Below are 17,728 nucleotides of genomic sequence, written 5' to 3' on the forward strand. Positions count from 1 at the left end.
AAAATAAGGCACTGGCCAGAGGTGAGGAGAGAAAGGATGGGGCAGGATCTGGAACATCCACTTTCTGGTCCAGGAATAAAGCTAAGTATAACGTCAGGGTTAGAACTTGGAAGAGCAAAGCCAAGAATATAAAGAGCCAAGTGCAGACTCCAAGGACGCCTCCAGGGGTAGACATCCCCAAGGGTAAATCAAAGGTGATGGGAGGGAGAGGCTCAAGGGCTGGGCCTGAAGCAAGATGCACCGGCGTGACTCTTCGGAGGTTGGCATTTAGCAGGGGGCTTTCTCTCCCATGGGGTCTTCTCTTCCCCACCCATCTGCTCCAAATCCCATTAGCTGTAGCCAAGGCATCACTCTTTGCCCAGATAACGGGTTTCATGTTCACGAAAACAACTTTTCCAACACTGAGAGGCAGACCTTCCCGACCACATGAACTGATCAGCTCAGTGCTATATACTGTTAAAGCAGCCCCGCTGCCCCCAATTCCTGTTAGAGTGACACAAACTGACACCTGAGGCAGCAAAGCACTGTGACAGTTACAAGCACGAACTCCTTTGCCGGACTACCTGGGCTCAACCCCCAGCTCCGCCAACTAGTGACCTTAAGCAGATTATATAATCTCTCTGTACTCAGTTCCCTCTTTTGTAAAATGGAGACTAATAATACTACTGTGAAATTAAAGAAATATATATATATATTGGTCTGCCCCCAGTTCCTGCTAATATTTGGTCTTTGACCCTGGTTCCTGACACCGGGCTCCTAAAACCCTTGGAATCTCCTGGATGATGAGAGCATGTTTTGTTCTAATGAGGTGACTCTTAATGGGCTCCTACATGAGGGCTGGTTCCCAGAAAGACCAAGCCATGATCAGAAGTTTGAAACTTTCAGCCCTACTTCCTATCCTTTGGAAAGAGAAGAGGGGCTGGAAAATTAGGTAATAATTAATCATGCCTATATGATGAAGCCTCCATAAAAATCCCCAAAGTATGGGATTCGGGGAGCTTCCAGGCTGGTGAACACAGCCACTTACTGGGAGGGTGGCACACCCCAACTCCTCAGGGACAGAAGCTCCTGCGCTTGGGACCCTACGCATCTCTTCACCTGGCTGCTCATCCATAACCTTCATCAAATCCTTTATGATAAGACTGGTAAACATAACTTAGTTTCCCTGAGTTCTGTGAGCCATTCTAGCATATTATTGAACCCAAGAAGGGGTGGTGGGAACCCCAATTTAAGTCAGTTGGTTAAAACTACAGATGCAAGTGACAACCTGGGACTTGTGACTGGCATCTGAATTGGAGGTTGTCTGGGGAACTGAGCCCTTAACTTGTGGGCTAACTCCAGGTCGTCAGTGTTGAAACTGAATTGAATAGTAGGACACCCAGCTAGTGTCAGAGAATTGGTTGGTGTGAGGGGAAAACTGCACATCTGGAGCCAGAAGCATTATGAGCATGACAGTAAGGAAAGGAGCGAAGGAAAGCCACGCATTTTTCCTAGACAAGTACCTATTCCAGAGCTAACCGTGAGGAATCAAAGAGTTAATATAACCAAAGTGCCAACCATGTCCCTGAAAATATGGCTCGTGCTATAAAAATGTTTGCCAGCATAATCTGAAATAGGGTGATAGTAAGGAAAATAAGTTTAAAAGATGTTTCCAAAATGAGTTAAGCAGGATAAGCCTAGCAATGACTTTGCTACAAGGCAGGAATGTTTTATGAAAATTTACAGACAAAGAGAGGCACTGTTTTACCTCCGCACAGGCCTGTTTGAAGTGGTCCCCAGCAGCTCTCCAATCTGGGGGGTGCCTGGCATGGAGGCTGTAAACGGAGCCTCCAAGTACTTGTGCAAAGAGGAACCGTGTTGCTAAGCCATTGAGGGGGCCCGGGTGGGGGAGCGCAGAGGCTCCGCTCCGCGTCTTCTCAGAGGTCCAGTTCTTCAGCTATAAACAGGGGCTGGCAAAAGTCGCCCTGCCCCACAGGGGAGGTGTGGGTGTCCGTCCTACAATTCAATTCAGCTTCAACACTGCCTACTAAGCTAAAGCTTGGTACAGAGGGAAAGCCTTTCTATTGTGATCACTGCGCCTTTCCAGCGGCTCAAGAGGAAGCTGCAGATTCTGACCACCTGGAGTCCTGCAGAAACACTCTCTCAGCAAACTCAGGACATCTAGGCTGTCCCTGAAAGTGCGCTTCCTCCAGAGGGGAGCGTGCTTGCCAGGGAGCCCTGCCCTTCTGAGAACGGCCACATAGGCTCCGTACCCACTCACCCCCAGCTGTTTCTCTCCCCTGGGAGTAGAAAGAAAAGGCCTGCAGGGCACCTCTCTCAACGAAGGGCAAAGGTGTGAGCTGGGACATTACTCTTGCCCTTTCTGCTCCTCAGTTTCCATGACTCTGAATGGGAAGAACACACCGGTTCCTTCACTACCTTCACTGCAGGCTGGTGAGGTCCAAATGGGAAGGGCATTCTCAGCAAGTCAAGCCCTGTGTAAATACCTGTCATTGTTACAGCCAAGGGTCTCCCTGCTTCCCCCTCGGCCCCTTCAGTCTGTTCTCAACACTGCAACCAGAGGGGCCTTAGAAAATGACAACCAAAGCGCATTATTAACCTGCTCAAGCTCTTCCCACGGACCCTCATCTTACACAGTAAAAGCCACACGCCTTGCAGCTGCCCACAAAGCCCCTCTCCTGTTGCAGGCTGGCCCGACCTCTCTTCCCCACTTTATGTTTCTCCAGAGCACTGGCTGTCATCTAACATGCTCCATAGTTCCCTTCTTTGTTTTGTTTACTGTCTGTCTTCCCCCAACTAGAATGCAAGCACATGAGGGCAAGGACTCCTAACTGCTCTGTTCACTGCTCTATCCCTGGGCCCAGCCTATGCTGGCACACAATAAGTGCTCAATAAATATCCCTTCAGTGAACATATACTCTTCTCGTCCCTTAGAGGTCCTCAGCTGTCCTTCCATCCCTAGAGCCCAGCCAGATTCTCCCTGGGCCAGGAAAACCCACACACAATTATACAGTGCACAGCAGGTGCTCAGGAAGTGTCTATAGAACTAAACTGAACTCCCTTCCTCAAAAGAACACAGCCCCCAAGCCCAGCAGCAAGGTCTTTCCTGAAAACTCCAGCTATAAGCTCACTGTGCTGTGCAGCTTTAAGACAATTTTTAAAATAAAGGGAAAGAGGGGAAAGAAGGTGTGGGGCAAGCTCACAGAAGTTAATGAGATTTTCCCAGCTGTGGTACGTGCCCACATTTTTAATAATTAGGAGTAATAAAAATTCTAACTGAACCTTAAAGGAACATCTCCTGTAACAAAGAGAGAAGTCACGACAGACTTCTCTGTTGGGCGTAATGACTTGTTAGCCCCAGAAGATGGATGTACTTTAAAAAACTAATTTACAGGAAAAAAAATTGTTCATAAAAATGCAACTAATTGGGTTAAAATGACTTTTTAACAGGAATGCTAGATGATCTGGTGCCCTTAAGGAGTAAATTAGGTTATTAATCCTCAAAATCTCGAATGGAAGCAAGCCTTCCCCCTGCTTAGCAGATGGAAAAACTGAGGCTGAGGAAGGAGAAGGGGGGTGGCTTGCCCAATGCTGGCCAAGGGGACAGACCCTGGCTGAAGCAGGAAGGGACTCAGGAGTCCAAATGCCCAGTCCTGGCTCTGTCCCCAGCACTGTGGTGACCCTGCCTCCCCACAGGCAGGTCAACAAGAGCCCAGCCACTGACTCTGCTCACCCACTGGGTCTGAGGTCAGGCAGGGGCCGGTCGAGAGGCAGGCGGTCACTCAGATAGGCGTTGTAGCCGTAGTACTGGAACTGCTTCAGGGCCATGCGCCGGCCCTCAGGGCTGAGCTCCTGGCCCCAGTGTGCAAACAGAGAGGAGTCTGTGAAGGGCTCAGCTTCGGCCTCCTCGGGCTTGGCGGGAGCCTCTGGAGAAAGAAGGGATAGGAGACAGTGGGTCAGAGTGCACCCCTGCATGTGCCATGACAACCCTTTCCCTTCCTTAGCACTGCTTTGGGTAAAACAATCTTAGTGCCATCTTTCGGGGCAGGGGAGGGGAGAATGGCATCTTTCTGCTTCCTCAAAGTCATTTATCCATCTATCCATGCATTCCTCCACCCAGTAACCACTAGGCTCAAGGGATATAGAAATATACCCACCAGGGCCTAATGAGAAGCTGGTGGATGTGACCCTGATGCTCCATGGCTTCAAGCTGAAATCCCCTCTTTTCCCAGCCTGCTTCCCTGCCAAAGGTGCTGGCCCCAACCTGAGAAGGGGGTTTCTGCTTCTTTCCTCAGACTGTACTCCACTCCCTGCCGGTCCTGAGCCTGCCCCACACCCAGGTCCCCTAGCTGGGGGGCTGCTCTCTTGCCCAGTTCTTACCAGCCCACCCCTCATCCTGCTGTGAGTTGCCTGACCCCTCCCACCCCCATGACATTTACTTGGCTGCGAGGACCCCAACCAGACTTCCTCCTGCTGCTTCCAGACTCTGGCCACCAGATTAGGAAACCAGTGGCACAGGGATGGCCAATCCACCCCCAGCGCCCCACATACTCTGGGCACTGCTCATTGAACCCCTGGTAGGCTTTGTGGGGGGCAGTCCCCACACCAGGTCAAGAGCTCATGGTTTCCCTGGAACTTTCCAAGAAAATAGAGGGGACATTATTACCTATAAGAGCAGAGCCTTTGGATTCACATAGACAGGGATTCGAATAAATCCCTGCTCCACCATTCACTGGCAAAAGAGCCACAAGCAAACACTCAATCTCTCCATGCCTTGATTTCCCCACCTGTAATGCAGGAATAATAATACCCATCCACCCGCCCCTGAGATCTGTGAGGGTTACATAAAATAACGAATATAAAGCACTTAGATCAGCATATGGCTCAGAATAAGTTCACAATAATTGCTACAGCAAGAGAAACCAGCAGGTCATTTAAACCCCTCTTTTAAGGGGGTAACAGGCAGGTCTTGCTAGGACATAGGCTGATGGGTCAAGGCTTTGAACTTCATTCCCAGGGACAGGTAGTCAGATTAACCAATCACGGTCAGAAATCAGAGAAACTGGACAGAGATGCCAAGCCCATTGGATGGTGCCTTGTAGGCTCATAAGCATGATATAAGTGAGAGAGAGCCAGGAGCCTAGAATGAGACAGGCCAGAAAGAAGCAGAAACACTTAGGAACTGCAGAGGCAGACTTGGGACACTTGCCAATGTCCCCTACATAGAGCCAGTAGGTGCATGGCACACCTATGCCAGGTTACTTAAAGATATAGGTTGGAGACAGGCAAAGGGCTAGGGTTTTGGGGTCTCCGGGGTTGGGTATATCATCTTGGTTACCAATTAGCTTTAAAGATATAGAAGGAAACTCAGATACATTAAATAGATTAGGATATATTATGGAGTAAAATGCAAACTATGCATGCATTTCTATGACAAAGAAAATGTTTCTAGTAGTGTGGTGGCTGCTCAAAGCTCCATCCAAGAACCGAGGGCACACCTGCTCTCCCCTCCTAGGCGTATCTGAAGAGAAGTACAGGGCTGGCATGATCTTGAAGATCCCTTTCATCTCTAAAAAGATGTATGACTCAGCCATTTGGAATGTCGGGTAATAAAAATCTAAATCAGTGAACCAATTGAATCATATAATAGTTAACAGAAATGGAGTTTTACTGCTCTCACATAGATATTACCAAGTAAAATGAGATCAGTTAATGGAAAAATTATGATTCCCAATTAGGCCTGTGTTACATACTATTGCATTATAAACATATTAAAATCCTGGGTTCTGTCTTATGCTTCCACCTTTTTACTCAGTGTGGATACAAATGACAGCAAAGTTGAAAGCAGTGGGCCCTGAATGATGAGTTAAGGGCATCTCAACAAGAAGGAGGTGCTCTCTGCTGAGATCCTGCCCAGAGTCAATCTGTGCTGGCTGCTGTCTTTATCTACAGTGATCTCTGCCATGCTCCCGAGTGTGGACTCCATGAGGGCAAGATGACATCTGTCTTGTTCCCTGAGATGGCTTGGCTCCCAGCACAGTATGCAGCTCTTCCAAGAGACTCAATACACACAGGCCATATCTGGCCCACCACATAATTTGTAAATAAAACTTTATTAGAACACAGTCTCAGAGCTACAAGGGCAGAGTTGAATAGGTGCAACAGAGCCTATCTGGCCTACAAAGTGGAAAATGCTATCTGGCCCTTTGAGTGTGCTGTCCCCCTGCTCTACACCTTACATCTGACATCTCTTTGGTACAGAGGCCTTGCCTCTGCTAACTCCATCTGTTTTTCTTTCCTTTCTAAGGACTGGCTAAGAGCCCTGACTTCAGAGATAGAATCCTCGGGTTTATACTCCAGCTCTACCGTTCCTATACCTGTTTCCTCATCTGTAAAATGAGGTTGATAATAACAGTCCCCTCTTCATAGAACATTTGTGTATGTTCAGAGATGGTCCATGTAAGGAGCTTAGCATGGCACCTGGCACACAATGTTACCTCAATAAATGTTCACTACTAAGGCCCATGAAGCCCCGTATCCCCACCGGGGTGCTTTTCCACCAACACCTCTTGAGTTCGGATGGGGAAGATGGTCCTGCCCTGAGGTCCTGACTCTGGAGGATACTGCTGCTGTCTAGTCCCCAGATGAAGGGTCTCTGTGTCCAAAGACAAGTGGCCTCCCTTTAACCTGTCCTAGACTGACTCCCTTCTCTCTCCAGTAAGAAATCAGATACTTGGTCGTCAGCAAAGGAGGACCATCTTTAACATGCTGAGGTGGTAAAGATGTCCCAGGGAAGTGCCTAGGCTGGGTTCTCTGCGGGGGCTTAGGGGTGTCTGGACACATGTAGTGATGGACCAGATCCACGGATATCTCTCCTCCCAGGAGTGGATTCTGGCTGTGGCCCCCTGCTGGGGCTCAGAACTATTTGGGTACACCTGACCAAATGAGGGTGACTCCAGAGAAGCATATGTCCAGGGTGCTGAGGGCTGCCCAAGGCAGAGGTGATTCATGGCAGACATGAGCAGAGCACACTGAACTCAGCTGTAGATGAGCCAGAAAGTTTGGGGGGTTCTGAGTACAGCGAGGAAGCTGTCATCCCAGTCCATTCTGCACTGGCCGGGCACTTGTCTGGGTCTTAGGGAGAAACAGGCTAGAAGGGAAAACTGAATGGCCATTTCACCAGACAGCCACATGTGGGTCCCAAATGGCACTGGTGTAACACAGGCAGGAGGCATTCCTCTGCTTCTCTGACTCACCATGAGCCACATGGTGGGCAGGAAGGGAGCCCCCAGAAGGGCTGAGGAAACCGATAGGCTCAGGGAGATACCCTTCTCTGTGAAGGACCATGTGATGGCCATCTGTCTCCCTTGGCATGAAAGGCAGAGTGTCTACTGATGCCTACAAGGCCCTGGGTGATGCGACACCACAGTCCCCAGAGCTCACTTCCTGCCACAGCTCCTTTGGCTCACCTCACCTCAGCACCTTTGGTGCTTCCCATTTCCCTCTACACTCTCGCGCTAACTCCCATCACTTCTTTACTCAAAAGTCACTTGCTTGCTAGGCCTTTACTAAACATTTAATCCTCTTGCGCCTACTGATGTACCTTTCTATTTACCTTGCTTGTGGTTTCTCACCTGACTAGAACGTGAGCTCCAAGAGGGCAGAGATTTGCTCTGTTCTCCGGGGATCCCCCAGTGCTTACACAGTGCCTGGCACCTGGCAGCAGGTCATGGCGAGGTCGGTAACTCCCCTGCCTGCTAGGGACCCCAGAAACCGTCCAGAGGGAGCTAAAAGGGAACCAGTGCAGTGTCAGCAAGTGGGACCATGAAGTCAGTGAAGGCGTGGCCAGGGCAAATTCCTACCTACTTCACTTAAGCCAAGTTATTCGAGACTAACAGGATGGTTCTAGAAGCTTCTCAGGTAGTTCCATGTAATGTGATCACTGGTAGACAACCTCCACCCCTCATTGTGCATGACTTGTTTTCCAGACAGTTCTGCCAGTGCACACATGGGCATTGGAAAATGCCACAATATGGTCTCAGAGATATGTCCACCATGCCTGACACACAGCCCACTAATGAGAGCTGAGAATTACAGATAGAAGTCCTGACAGACTCCACCCTAATTCATGGAGACAGGAGGGAAGTGGGGCAGGAAAGCAGCTCCTGAAGCTTTGAGCAATTAATGCAACAAAAGCCACAGCTCTCAGCGCTGTCCATAGGCTCACCAGCCAGGCGTGAGGAGCACATCTGGAGACCTTGCCAAGGCTTTTGAGGCTCCTGAAGCCGCTGATGCAGAAAGCAGGAAGGATACCTGCGTGAGGGTGGCTGCTTCAGTGAGCAGCTCAAATGAAGGCTCACCTGGCCGCTTTTGCTCCAGGGTCTTGATGGTGCTGAGACTGTGCAATGGAGCAGAAAGGAAATGGGTTTTGGCATAAAGCAGACACTGTAATGCTGCCTAGCCCTGTCCACTTCCAACTGTCTGTCCTCTCCCGGACCATGTTCCTGGAGATAGCCATCTTTTAAAGCGGAACCATTTGCCAGTTCCTGCCATGCCCTTCAGTGAAAACTCTGAGGTGCTGGTGGCCTTTGAAAGAGCTGCAGGAGAGGTTAAGGAACTATCCCTAAGCGAGAAGCCAGCACCCATCTCTGCTCCTGGGATTTTAGGATGAATCTTAAAAACAATAGAAGGGGTCACATTGCACTGTTGCTGCTGGAGGTCAAAGTGGTTTGGGGCTCCCACCTTGGGACTGGGCAGAGGACTGGTCAAGCCCTGCCACGGGGCAGACAGAGCCAACTGGAATACAGCTTACTTCCCCGAGTACCCCTGAGCCACTGCCCAGGCTGGACTGTGCACTCATTGGAAGTGGCAGATCTGCTCTGGGCCCTCGGTTTGGGTACTTTTAGGGATATTTTCCCAGGAAAGAGGGAAAGTCTTCTTGTTTCTTGTGGGTTTACTCAGTTTGCTGTATGTCCCTCTTTTGGGCAGAGGGAACAGCTAGGACACCTTCAAGAGTGGGCGGAGGGGGGCCCAGCTTCTGCCCTGCAGCCAGTCCTATGGCCACTGCTATTTCTGCTTCTGCCCTCAGGCCGTGCTCAAAGCTGAAGCTCTGGGTATTTGGTGATAAGGTCCAGGCCCTAGGAATGCGGAGGCGGTGAGAAGCTGGGGCAGGCCGACCTGTCTCGGCAGTCACGGGGCCGTGTGCTAAAGCTTATCCGAGGAGCCGGCACAGGCGGTCCTGTCTCCTGATCCTCCTTCCAGAGTGTTCTGGGGACCCCTTCTCGCCTCATGCCTGAGTCTGCGGTTCACCCGGTTCCTTCAGCCTCCATGTCCTTCATGGTGAGATGGGAACAGACGTCAGGCTGCGATGGGGAGTGGCTGTGAAGGCAGCTTCGGAAGCATGGAGGCTAAGCGTTCAAGACCGGAGTGAGCCTTGCTGAGCATCCCTGATAGAAACTCTGAAAGGATGTTTCCTTTCCTTACAGCCACTTTATTTCTTTAAAACAGTTTTATTTGGGTGTAATTTACATACCACAAAATTTATCTTGTTCAAACGTACAATTCAATGATTTTTTACAAAACTTTCTTCCACTATTGAGGTGCCTTGTTGCATGTTTTATTTTGGGTTAAAAAAGAAAGAGCTTATTGACTGTCTGGAAACGTACATTTCTCTTGTCACTTTTCGTAAACCTGCCTGCTGGCTCCCTGCTGATGAGAGGCTGGCGCTCCGGCCACCCCTGGCCCGGGAGCCCAGGCTGCCTGCACCGAAGCCTGGCTGATAGGGCGAGATTCGCAACCCCACGGGGAGGGATTTCAGCCCGGGCCGCCTTCAGTTTGCCTTCTGCTTCTGCTTTGTGTCTCCCCTTCTGCCTCTTCCAACACCCAGCCCAGGGGCCAATGCCTGGCCTCTGTGCCTGGTCCCAGCTAAAGCGAGGAATGGAGGAAGCTGGCCTGAGAAGCAGGAGGCCTCAGCCAACCCCACCTTCAACAACGGCAAGTCCCCTACTCCCTGGGTCTCCATTTCTCTTTTGTAAGATGGAACCAGTGTTTGGGTTTTATTGGGAGAGAAAGAGCGACTTTAGGACATATCATGATGCTTTTCTTATATCTAGCAAAGCAAGACATAATGACTCCACTTGTAGTTGGGCTCCCAAGGGAAAATTTTTATATTTTTAAGCACCCTTTGATGTGCTAAGAGCCCTAATAATAAGGAAACAAGTATTCTGTCGAGTGGAGGGTCTCCCCTCATCCTTACTTCTGGAAGTGCATTAGAACATGAACTGAAGATCTTTTGCCAGCAGTCCCCACAATTACACTTTCTCTTCCAGGAATCCTCAAAGTGTTAAGAGAAAGAAGTGAAATCTGACAGGAAAGGGCTTGGAGCTAATCAGAAGAAAGTAGCCCAGACAATCTCCGGTCTGACACCATTAAAAGCCCTGAACAGCGATGTTATTCATTATGGCAAAGGCCATTCCAGGAGAGCTTCCTCTGCTACCTGGAGAGCACTTTGGGGAAGAAGAGAGGCTTCTCCAGAATTCCTGTTACAAGGCAAGGCCAAGGCCTGCTCTGCAAAGGGCAGCTCTGCCCTTAACCAGCTCTGTGTGACCTTCATGGAGCTGGTGAGCCTCTCTGAATCTCAGCTTACTCATCTGTTTATCTGTTTAATGGAGACAATAATATTTACCTCTAGCTCACTGCAAAGATTAAGTGAGGGGGTGGATGCCAGTAAAGTTCTTAGAAAACTATCAAACTCAGTGGTAAGTGGATTCGTTTCCTGTTGCTGCTCTAACAAACAGCCATAAATGTAGTGGCTTAAGACAATACAAACGTACTCTCTTGTAGTTTTTGAGATCAGAAGCCTGACAGGGTCACCCTGAGCTAAAATCAAGGTGCTGGCAGGGCTACGTTCTTTTCTGGATATTCTAGAGGACAATCTACTTCCTTGGATTCTTGAATCTTGAATCTTCCTTTCCAGCTTTTGGAGGCTACCTGCATTCCTTGGCTCAGAGCTCTCTCACTCCATGGTCAATGTCAAGACAGCGGGTTGAGTCCTTTCCACAGGGCATCACTGTCTTCTTCTGATACCCTCTTTCACTTGTAAGGATCCTGGGATAACTCTGGATCCACCTGGATAATCCAGGGCAATTTCCTCATTTTAAGGTTAGCTGATTAACAAACTTAATTCCATCTGAAACCTTAAATCCCCATTGTCATGTAAGGTAACATATTCATGGGTTCCAGAGATAAGGAGGTGCACATCTTTGGGGGGCTGTTATTCTGCCTACCCCAGTAAGACAGCAATCATTGTGGGTTTGCCATCTATAAAAAGGAGATTCTAATCCTTGGCCCTCAGGGTTGTAGTGACGCAAAGGAACGAGAGTTCACATTTGTTGAGAGCCAACCGTGGCCCTGCACTGCTCTTAGCACAGCCACACTCTCATCCAGGACCCTCCACTGAGACTGAATGGGCAGATATGCCCGGTACAAGCAGGGCAGGGCTGCCCCCAGGTTCTCCAAAGAAGCAGGTGCACATGAGGCCAGCAGGCGGCCATGAGCTGTTGAAGGGGTTCATCCCTGACCTCGAAGCCACATTGGCCCTGCCTCCCTCATATACCAAGCTCATAAAAAACAAAGGAGAGCCTCAGACAGTGCAAGGCAGGTACTGTGACAGTCACACTCCTGTCTCTCTGTTTCTTCCCCACTAGCTCTGATTGAATCATCCCACTTTCCAACTGGCTCCTGACCTCTGTCGCAGCCTCCCGGTTCTGTGCTCTGGGCTGGGGGCCAGCAGTTGACTACCCCAAACTCTGCTTTCAAAACTCCCTAAAGCTTCAGTTCTATTGTTTGGGGAGGGTTCTCATCTTAGAATCTGAGGAAAACTATGACCATTTCCCAGAAAAATGCACATTGGCCAAGCATAGAATAATCTGCTTTCAAATTCATGGAAGTTGTGTGCAGGAAGTATGAGGTAAAACAGGGCTGGCAAACCTTTTCCTGTAAAGGACCAGTTGTGAATGGTTCAGGCCTTTGCTGGTCATGTGGGCTCAGTCACAACTACTCAACTCTGCCTTCAGAAAGCAGCCATAGACAATACAGCAGTTCCCCCTTATCTGTGGGGGATACGTTCCAAGACCCCCAGTGGATGCCTGACACCTCAGATAGTACTGAACCCTATATATACTGTTTTTTCTTATATATACATACCTTTGATAAAGTTTGGGACCATTATTAAGTAAAATAAGGGTGATTTGAACACAAGCACTGTGATACCATGACAGTCGATCTGATAACCTAGACAGCTACTAAGTGACTAATGGGCAGCTAGTGTCTACAACATGGATAACACTGGACAAAAGAATGACTCATGTCCCAGATGGGACAGACCCGGATGACACGAGATTTCACCGCTACTCAGAATGGCGTGCAAGTTAAAACTTATGAATTGTTTATTTCTGAAATTTTTCTTTTATTATTTTCAGACTTCGGTTGACCATGGATAATTAAAACTGTGGAAAGTGAAGCCAGGGATAAGAGAAGATCACTATATGTAAATGAGTGGGGGGCCGCATTCCAAGAAACCGATCTCTATGGCAAGCAGCAGGTCAGATTTGCTTGTGGGCTGTAGTGTGCCAGCCCCTGGTGAAGTGGGAGCAGGAGCTGTGGGTACGACGGCTGCCCTGTTGGTGATAATGTGCCTACTGCCTGGTTGAGTGAATCGTGTCAGGCTCTCGGAGCGGTGCCTGACACCTAGTTGGCTCAGTGGGAGTGTGGGCTGGGATCCGTCTGCTGGTCACGGGCTCTGCCTTTGGACGCCGGCTTTGACACACCCCTTTGCCTGTTCCACTGAGGACCCACTCTGAGACCCTGGTATCAGCCTCATAGGACACAACTTCAGCCCACCTGGCTTGAAATAAAGGAGGTCGGATTCAGGCCCAGCTGGGATGAACAAAAGGCACTTATGATTCTGGATGTTCAAGTCACTGAGAACAGGACTGTGGGCAAGGGCAAGGATAGAGGAATCAGGCCCCCACCCTGGTTGGAGTCGGCAAGGGTTAGGGAAGGCAGCCCCAGCCAGGTGGGCTAGGATTCAGGAAGGGTGGCAAGTCCTAGCAAGGGAACTAGAGAGTAAGTCAGGGATCTAGGGAGAGGCACAGTCATTTCCACCTGGGCTGACATGGCAGGCAAGCAACAGGAATTCTCCTGACTCTGGGATCCAACTCCACACACTGCATGACAGGCTCTGGCAGCCAGACAAATCCCACAGCCACTCCTGTGCTGGTCTGGGACTGTCCGGTCCTCCCCTCAGCACAGGGTGGGTTCTGGGCCTGGGCGTGGCTGAGCCCAGGGCTGAGACTAATGGGCAGGTAGGGGCAGCCAGAGCTCAGTGTGCGCACACACTCGTGGAAGCGGAAATGGACTTTGATTAGGAATTATGCAGAATGAAATCTACTTTAAAGGTCCAAGTTTTTATGCTGCAAGCCAACCAATATAAAGAACATGTAAAAAAAACTCATTTTAGGGAGTGACAAATGTCCGTATCTTAGGAACCAGGATTTATAGATGCCATTATGTGCTGCTTTAAAGCAGCCCTTTAAACCTACAAGTCTGCCTAGGAGATATAATGAACCCTGAAGCACATACCATAATTTTTTTCCCCTGAGAGCTGACAGAGTGGAGCTGAGCACCTGGACTTCTAAATATACACCTTGCTGTTCACACATAAAACACAGTGTTTCTGCACATCAATTTCTTGGAATGAACTAGCTGGCCAACCCTGTTGATGTTCAAGTGCCACACTTCTCCTGGCACAGATGCACAGATGGGACAGCTGGGCTCAGCTGGGCTCAGCTGGGAGAAATGAAAGTGGCCCTTTGCTGAAGGACAGCCTGTGGCCAGACCAACCTCAGATGCCAGCCTGCAACAGCCTTGCCTCCTAGGCACGGGGACAGGCTACACAAGAGTCCTCGCTTTGGGAAGCCTGTACCCTTACGTTAGCTGGGAAGAGCATGTGTACCTTTCCTCTGTAATATTACTCTACCCTTTTCTCTCCAGTCTCTCAGGGTAAGCCTACTGCTTCCCAGTGTCTTTCTTCTGGTCTTAAAGGAGCAGCCACTTGCTGCATTTCAGTGGTTCCCAAATGTTAGCAAGCATCAGACTTAACCAGTGGGGTTGCAAATTCACAGATCATCGCTGGACTCCACCCCAGAGCCCTGATTTAGCAAGTCCGGGGTGTGGCCTCAGGATGTGCATTTCTAACAAATTCCCAAGAGATGCTGAGACTGCAGGTTGGGCCCCACTCTGAGAACCAGGATGAAGAGGTGACTGGAAACCACAGGCCTCCTAGTCCCTGCTCTGCAGCTCATCACTCCCGTGGCCTTGGGCAAGTCCCTCCCTCTCTTCACACCTCAGTTTTCTCTCATGGGTAAATGAAAGGGGTGGAATGAGATAATCTCTAAGAAACTTTCATGTCCTAAAATGTTGTTATTCTTAGGTGGCTGAAATCACAGATTCTGGATCACACAGGGACTGGTGGCTTCCATTTGAAAATGGAATCCTTGTACCTCCTGTTCAACTCTTTATTTTATAAATAAATGAATTCAAGTCCAGAGAGGTTAAATGACTTGCCGAAGTCACACAGCTAGGTAACAGCTGATTCTTGGACTAGGAGAGTAGACAAAGCTCCTGAATGCCCTCAGTCCCTGCTCAGGGCTCCCTCCACCACCCAGGAAGATTCCTGCAATGTGGCACTTTAAAAAGGCAACCTGTTCGACCACCCAGTAGTATTTCCAGTACCTCTGAGACAGCCAAACCCCACAGCCTGAGCCCTGGGCAAACTCACCAGTGTGAGTCCCTGGGGCCGATGCACAGAAGCACCTGCAGCCTATATGTCAGGTTGACAGGTGGGTAAGAGGTGCTCTGCAGGTGCAGGGAAAGGATATTAATCACAGGATCCTGAGACTATTAACCCAGCCTCCCAGAGGACAGCAGAGTTCCTGTTTGCTCAGTTATCTCCAGGTGTATCCGCACACATGGGCACACATGTGTGCACACACAGAGTCACACAGGGCCACGGCAGCCCACAAAGGCTTGTCCTGAACAAGATTCGTCTAGTCCCAAGTGGCTGCTCACTGCATGTAGAAGGCCATTAAAAATGTGTCATTTCAAAGACGAGAGAACACTTGTAAAGATAAACTTGTGTGAAGAGATATTGTGGGGCTCCCTCTAGTTAAATAGCCACATCTGAGCCTTTACGTGTAATTTACAATGAGGAAGGACAACTAGGAGCCAGGGTGCTGGCGGATCTGTTCACAGGCTCCTGGGGGCCCCAGCTGTGGGGGCCCCAGGGCTGAGCCTGCCACCATTCCAAGCAGCTGCTGGCTCACCAACATCTTTTCGTTACTGTCCTCAGTCACCAGTCTCCCAGCCTTGGCAGCCACGGCTGTATCTTGGTGAAAAGAAGTGGATATGTCCTTTGAAAGAAGTTAACAAACAGGCCCTTCCAACCTCAGACCCCTGCAGGACCAGGAAAGGCTTTGAATCCACGTCAAAGAGGCCATCAAAAGAAATAGGCCATTTTCAAACAAAATCCATTTCTTGAGCATGACAGTAAAAATATTTATCACATGAAAGATGTGAAAACCTTTATGATGTCTCAACACTCTGGATTATGAATGCAGAGCGTGTCCAGCAGAATGTGTGCAAAAAATCCAAAAAAAAACCCCAACCTGTCATGCCTATAATTTTGAAAGGAGGAAAAATGAGTCCTTTCCATCTGGTAAATTCTTCCTTTATCGACCCAGCTGTGCTGCACAGGCACCCGAGGCAGAAGCAGGAGGCAGGCCCAGCGTTCAGCCAGACGAAATAAGCAAAGTTTCAGACAAAGAAACTCTCCGTGTCCGGGACACAATGAAGAAGCGGTCCCATGCTTATCTATCTCTGTCAGCTGTGGCTCTGGACAGCACCCACGCTCACATCTTTCTTGTGCACAAGGTCAGGCGAGGACCCTTCAGTGGGCCTCAGGATTATCCACAGGGTCTGACTCTCCAGGCACCTCCAGAATCATGAGTGTTTGCTCTACAAAATGAATTTTCAAAGTGCATGATGGAGTCTGATCCTATGCCCAGAAAAAATCACGAGGGGGCAAGATGGCCTTCCTGGGAGACCTGAGTCTCCCAGGCTCAGATCTGAGGACGAGCGCTCTGCTCAGAGACCCTGTGGCCCTGAGGTTCCACCTCTATGCCATGGGTGACCAGAGAGGGTACCCGGGTGCACAGCCTCCCATGGGCCCCTGAGCATGTCCTTCTCTCTTCGGGAAGGAGATGTGCCCAGTTCGACTGCCCTTTCCTCTGGGCGGGTGGCTCAGATGGAAGCTCCCTGGTGGGCCCCAGCACACTAAAAAAGACACACTGGCTTGCCCTACCTATTCTGGGTACCCACAGAGAGGTGAAAATTAAACTCCATGCATTTGAAGTTATGAATGAAAGTTAATTCACTTATTCAAAGAATATGCTTCAAGATGCAGCTGTGCAAACAGGTAGCCTAGCCTGGAAGACCTGGCGCAAGTCACTCAGCCTCTCTGTGCCTCAGTTTCCTAGTGTGGAAAATTGGAGATAATCATAATACTTGCTTCTGGGTGGAGTTATTGTGGATTGAATACATTAATAACAAAGCCTCTCACACTCTATGTGCTGTATTATCACTGGCAACTGTTAGTATTGTTATGGGTAGGTACTGTGCTGCGTGCTGGAAGTAATCAAAGGGAGACTCCTGAGCCCACTTCGTATGCCCACATCGCATGCCCACATCGCTTGCCTTGTATAGGACATACACAATTAGCTCCCTGGACCACGGATTTGGGCAAGGTTGGCTCTCTGTTAACCTCCACGCCTCCTGCCAGGGTCCAGTAGGAGGAATGCTATTGTTGAACAATTGTGGGGTGCTGGACTCTCTCAAGGGGAGGGGGTCTCCGCACCCAGCAGCCCTGCCTTCCTGAGCCCTCAGTTTCTGCATTGCTCACCAGCACACTGCTCAGCACAGCGGGTCAGAAGGTGCCCAGATGCAGACATGAGGTAAAGTCAGAGCCTGAAGCAATAGCAGGAACCATCCATTCAGATCAGCTCTTGGCTCTTTTGATTGTAACCCACTGTAAGAACTACATTTCACAGTAGGTCTATCCAGTACACGCATGCAAACATACATGAGGGAAACCACAATGTGCAAAACAGCCTTTAGCCTTACTATGTGTGACTAACTCTGGTATATTCCACTTTATGCTATAAATTTCTGTTAAGAAGGAAAGCTGGTCATGACCTAGAAAACTGATTCCATGACCTATGAATGGGTTGTAACCTGCATTTTGAAAAATGCTGACCTATATCAGTGGATTACAACCTTTTATAAATAAATATCCCCTTTTCATAAATGTTAAAATCTCTATTCTCCTTTCATATTACTTGAAATTTGACAATAAATAAAAAATTAAAGGTCACAACTGAAAACAAATAAAAACAATGGTTGTTTGGAATAAGCTCTTTTAAAGTGTGCATGCCACCTAACCCTACTGTCTCAAGATTTTGACATGGACCCCCACCCCCAGAAAGGGGGAAGATGCCCCCCACTGAAAATAACTTGGCTAGGACAGTGGTTTTCAAAAGTTTCTGTGAAGCACCCTTGGGGAAGGTAGACCCTGAGTGGAGGGTGGGACAGGTCTGAGGTCTCTTGTTCCCCT

At 49.3% G+C, this 17,728-nt stretch overlaps 1 protein-coding gene across 1 annotated transcript in view; it reads right to left on the reverse strand.

Moving 5' to 3' along the window:
* The window catches only part of GALNT18 (polypeptide N-acetylgalactosaminyltransferase 18), a 273,895-nt gene that overhangs the window by 128,946 nt on the left and 127,221 nt on the right, over positions 1-17,728 (reverse strand). Inside the window, exon 2 of the mRNA XM_087821731.1 lies at positions 3,734-3,926. Within this exon, the coding sequence (XP_087677857.1) occupies positions 3,734-3,926 (193 nt within the window). The remainder of the gene's footprint in view (positions 1-3,733; positions 3,927-17,728) is intronic.

The sequence above is a fragment of the Miniopterus natalensis genome, chromosome 11, assembly GCF_054644295.1.
Source record: "Miniopterus natalensis isolate mMinNat1 chromosome 11, mMinNat1.hap1, whole genome shotgun sequence".
Classification (NCBI taxonomy): domain Eukaryota; kingdom Metazoa; phylum Chordata; class Mammalia; order Chiroptera; family Miniopteridae; genus Miniopterus; species Miniopterus natalensis.